Raw genomic sequence first — 5,432 nt, 5'->3', positions numbered from 1 at the left:
TCACAAAGTGAACACACTCAGGTAACCAGTATGGTTATTGAGAAATAGACCATGACCGGCACCCCAGAACCCCCCTCCCTACCCCGCCAAGGGTAACCACCATCCTGAATTCACACACCATCGATTTATCTTGCTTTTTCCAAAAAAACACTGTGTAAACTGAATTTCACTTTATGTGACACTACCCGTGCTGACTGGGTAGTTATAGTTGGTTCATTCTCATGCCTGTATTGTGTTTCATCGTGGGACATTTCCATACTGCACCCATTTCTCCTGAAGGACAGGCGGAGTGTTTTCAGGTTGGCATTATAAATAGTGCTGCTGTAAACAGCTGTCCTCATCTTTTGGCAAACTCATGTACATATTTCTGGTTTCTACAAATTTAGGAGTAGAGCTGCTGCGGATCGGTTCAATTTCATTAGGCCACTTGCCACTTACTAACTTTGCGAACCAAGGCAAGTTAATTAGCTTCTTTGAGACACTTTTCACATCTGTATATTGGAAATAAAAGTACTTTCTCCTCAGGATTGTGCCTGGGACAAGGCACCTGCCCCAGGGTAGCCCCCCTTTCTTTCCTCCTTCCTCTGCTGTGCCAGAGCCCCCTCTGCCTGAGCACATGGCTTTTCTGCCAGGCTCCTCCTTTGCCAGGAATCCTCAAACGAGATTGGAACGTTCGCCCGCTGCCCAGGGCTGTGGGGCCTACCTTTCCCCAGCCCATTCAGCTCTGATTCAATCACTGGCACCCAGCCCAGCACTGGCTTGCTGTGGTCACTGTCACCGCTCGCTAACAAGTGTTTTTTGTTTTGTTTTTTAAAATTTATTTATTTTTGGCTGCCCTGGGTCTTCGTTGCCACGTGCTGGTTTTTCTCTTGTTGCGGTGAGCTGGGGCTACTCTTCGTTGCGGTGTGGGGGCTTCTCATTGCAGTGGCTTCTCTTGTTGCGGACCACCGGCTCTAGGCGCATGGGCTTCAGTAGTTGTGGCGCACGGGCTTAGCTGCTCCGTGGCATGTGGGATCTTTCCAGAGCAGGGCTCGAACCCGCGTCGCCTGCATTGGCAGGAGGATTCTCAACTGCTGCGCCACCAGGGAAGCCCCTAACAAGTGTTTTTATGATGGTCCCTGCTAGAGTCTGGCTTGCTGCAGATGTTCTCCCGCAGACAGGGCCAGCAGACACAAGGAATGAGGAGGAGAGGGAACAGCTGGCTGAGATCCAGCTCAGGAATTTAGAACAGGCGTTCCTCTCTTGCCTGGTCTTTCCTCTAGATCTCCCGGTAGGACTTTTTCTTAAGTCCCTGTATTTCTTTACTGTTCCTGGAAGGCGTTGAGTCAGGACATGAGGGTAAGAGAGGGCCAAGTGGGGAACCTGCCTAGGGGTGGGCTCTGTCAAGACAGAGCTGATTTCTCTCTCTCTGTAATAGCAGCCTGGAACCTTGTGTTGAGAAGAATTCTGAGGGTATTGTCCAGGCTCAGGAAAGAATGTTGTGATTGATTGGTTATGTCTGTTATGTGCGTGGGTGGTGGTGCTGGTGGCACACAGGTCATGTATTTCCCATCATTCTCTACTGCTTCGTGTTGATCAAAATGGACATGTATTTGATTTAGAAATATAAATAGAATTTTTAATAGGTAAGTTAAATCCCTTTACATTTATATGAATATTTGGATTGATTTCTACCATTTCATTTTGTGTTTTCTTTTTACTATTCCTTTTTTTCCTTTTCTTTGTTGCATTTATAAAGTTTTCTGTCATCTCCTGGTCTCTTTTCTCCTCTTGGCTGGTTTGTAATATATAAAAAATATTTCTTTTATTTTAGGGGCTCTTTAAACCTTTTTAACATACATATTTGTTTTTCAACGTTTTTTTTCCTTCTGAACAATCCCCTCCCCTAGACTATCTTTATCTAGAAGTTTTGTTTTATCATTTTAAATGCAATATTGATGATTTTTCTCAGTTGATTGTTTGATTATATTTTATAAATTTACTTGCTCATCATTTTTTCCCTTACCACATGACATTTCCTTTTTGCTGAATACAACCACCATTACTACTACTAGTAGTTAGCATTAACCGAGGGCTTCCTTTGTACCAGACACTGTCCTAATAATCCTACATGTGTTAAATCCTGTAATCCTCCACATCATCCTATGAGCTTGTCGTCCCTGCTCTGCCCAGGGTCAGTAGGAGGTAGTTGAGAGTCCCTCCTTATGCCCATCATGTTGCTCTTTGCTCTGTGTTTAAATTTTTTATTTTGAAATCATTTTAGATTTACAGAAAACTTGCACAGATGGTACAAAGAGTTCCCCTATACCCTCCACCAGGCTTTCCCTAATGTTAACATCTTAAAAGACCATGAAGCACTCAGCAAAACTAAGAAATTCACATCAGTAGAATGCTATTAACTAAACTACAGGCTTTATTTGTATTTCACCAGGTTTTCCACTAATATCTTTTTCTGGTCCAGAATCCAACCCAGGATACTACATTGCATTTAGTATATATATATATATATATATATATATATATTTATATATATACACTATACATAGATATATAGTTTATCTTACTATCTCTTATTTTTATATAAATTTGAAATCTTCTATAATATATATTTTAAATATATATTGCATATAAATGTATATTTATATATTCAAACCTTTTAATTAAAATATAATATATAATATACATTTGTAAATAATATATAATATACATTTGTACATAACATATAATATAATATATATGCTTAAATTTTTAAAAATTGAAGTATAGTTGATTTACAATATTGTGTTAGCTTCTGGTATACTGCAAAGTGATTCAGTTTTATATACATATATATATTCTTTTTCATATTCTTTTCCATTATAGTTTATTATAAGATATTGAATATAGTTCCCTGTGCTATACAGTAGGACCTTGTTGTTTATCTATCTTATGTATAATAATTTGTATCTGCTAATCCCAAACTCTGAATTTATCCCTCCCCCAATATATATTTTTATAATATATCTAATATATTTTATATATTATATATAATATTAAATATATTATAAAAATATATTAAAATATATTTTAAAACTTTTTATTATGGAAGATTTCAAATTTATATAATATGTATTTTTAAAACGTTTTATTAAAATATATAATATATGTAATTTATATAAAATATATAATATTGTATGATATAATATATCTTTATATTAAAATATATTGTAAATATATTAAAATACATTTTAAACTATTTTTATTATGTAAGATTTCAAATTTATATAAAAATAGAGAATAGTAAAATAGTAAAATAAACACATTTATATAAAAGTAGAGAGAATGTAAAATTTATTCTTTACTCAGCTTCAACAATAACTAACTCATGACCAATTTGTTTTATTCATACCCCAAACCAAATTACTCTTTTTTTCCTGGTCTTGTTGACCTATAGTTTGCAGCTATATGCCTTACACACCACTTTCTTATTTCACCTACTTCCTATGTGGCAGTTCTCTAGTCCAAGCATTTTATTAACCATGGAATTTCAAGGGCCAACACCCAGAACTTCTCTTTTTTTCCAAGAAGAAATCTTTATGTAACACTTTGTAGAAACAGTTGAAGGGGCCAGGGGTGACAAAGTTATGAGTTCTTAAAAAAAAACTTAGCAGTTAAGACTTCCTTCTGAAAAACTTTCAAAAGATTGAAGTCTTTTGCTGTTTTAGAAAAAATGTGTATTTTAATTTTTTGACCAGATGATGCATTCAAGTGTGTTCATATATAAAAGGTACTATAGGTAAAAACTCTCTCTTCCCTGTCCTGCAATCACCTAGTCTTCCCTGGGGCAGCTGATGTTAGGGAAGAGGGCAGCACATATTTTCTGTAAGGGATCAGACAGTGAACATTTCAGGCTTTGTGGGCAGACCCCTGTACTAATGTACCCTTGAATAGAAATTCTACGCAAGTACAAGCACATCCCTACACAGTCCTCTTCCACAAATCTACAAAAACAGTGGCATGGACTTGGCTTTGATCAGTTGCAGTAGGGCTTGGCATACAATAGACCACAGGCCAAATCCAGCCCATCACCGGTTTCTGTAAACAGTTCTGTTGGAACCTATGTTCATGGTCTACATATTGCCTGTGGCTGCTGTCATGTTACCAAGGCAGAGCCGAATAGTTGTGACAGAGACCATATGGCTCTCAAAGCCTGAAATATTTACTCTCTGGCCTTTTATAGAAAAAGTGTGCTCCTCTCTGAGTTAAACAACATGTCTTAGCCTTTCCACGTCTTACGGAAAGAGTGTCCTCACTCTTTTTCACGGCAGCATACTATTTCATTACATGCTGGCACCATACTTTATTTAATCAAATACTCCCAATGGATATTTAGATCAATTCTGACCTTTTGCTGCTACACATAATGCTGCCATGAATACCCTTGTACTTACCTCATTGTCCACATGTGTGAATATATTAACAGGATGAATACCCAGAAGTAGAATTATTCCATCACGTTGATAATGTTTATAGCTATTGTCAAATTGCCCTCCAGGGAAGTTTACCAACTTACATTCTCTCACCAATGTTATGAAAGTCCCATTTTTTGTCAGCAGAGTGTTATTAAACCTATCTGTTAGGTAAAAACAAGCAAAAAAAAAAAAAGAAGCATCCCACTGTAGTTTACTTTGTATGCCTTTTATTCTGGTGAGTTGCATCTCCTTTCATGCATTTAAGAGGCCTGCATCTCCTTTCTGCGGCTGGCGGTTTACTCTCCTGGTCTGATGACCTTCTGGGGGGCGGGGTCAGGGATGGGGGGTGGTCCTCTCTCTCTGACTCTCTTGTGTCGCTTTCACAAGCAAGCTTTTGGGGATCAAAAGTCTTAAGGACAAACATGGGGTGGCAATTCGTGCTATCTACATTCCAGACATCGGGGTTGGGGAGCCAGGGGGACACTGGAGGGGTGTCTCCGTTCTGCTCTGAACTCGGAAGGCTGACCTTCAGAGGGCTCAAGCTGTCCTCTTCCTCCACTGTGCTTCTGTTGACACAGGCAGCCTCAGGCTCCTCCAGCTTTTCGATGGGGAGCACGTGGCAGGCGTTGTATTTGCAGCTGGCCATCTTTTTGGCCTTTTGGGGGTTCTTTCTCCTGCATGATGCCAGGTGGTACTGAAATCTTCTGAGTGGGATTCGGTGTTGAGGGTTGTAAGGGCAAATTTCTAAGGCTTCTGGCTCCATGGGAAATAGTTCTTGAAGCAGAGTAGTCCGATGCCCAGAGTCAGAATGAAACGTCCTTCGTGGAAAAGCACTTTGGTAAGAAGGATGGAGCAGTCCTCTGCCAGCGTTGGCCCTTGGAACTCTGTTGGCGCATGTCTGAACAACCTGTGCTCCCTGTTCTTTGGGACCACGAGCGGTGGGTTGGAAGAAGGACAAGGGGCTGTTAGGAGCAGCTGCAC

The 5,432-nt window shown here is 39.3% G+C and overlaps 1 protein-coding gene across 1 annotated transcript; it reads right to left on the bottom strand.

The window, feature by feature from the left end:
- Nucleotides 1–4,703: 4,703 nt before the first annotated feature.
- Nucleotides 4,704–5,214, bottom strand: GTSF1L (gametocyte specific factor 1 like). Its single transcript, XM_036827313.1, is given in 2 exon segments — nucleotides 4,704–4,781; nucleotides 4,783–5,214. Coding segments are annotated over 2 exon segments (510 nt in total).
- Nucleotides 5,215–5,432: the final 218 nt, after the last annotated feature.

Source organism: Balaenoptera musculus, chromosome 15, assembly GCF_009873245.2.
Source record: "Balaenoptera musculus isolate JJ_BM4_2016_0621 chromosome 15, mBalMus1.pri.v3, whole genome shotgun sequence".
In the NCBI taxonomy this organism is placed as follows: Eukaryota; Metazoa; Chordata; class Mammalia; order Artiodactyla; family Balaenopteridae; genus Balaenoptera; species Balaenoptera musculus.
Note: the sequence above shows the minus strand (reverse complement) of the source record. Positions and strands in the feature narration are given on the sequence as shown.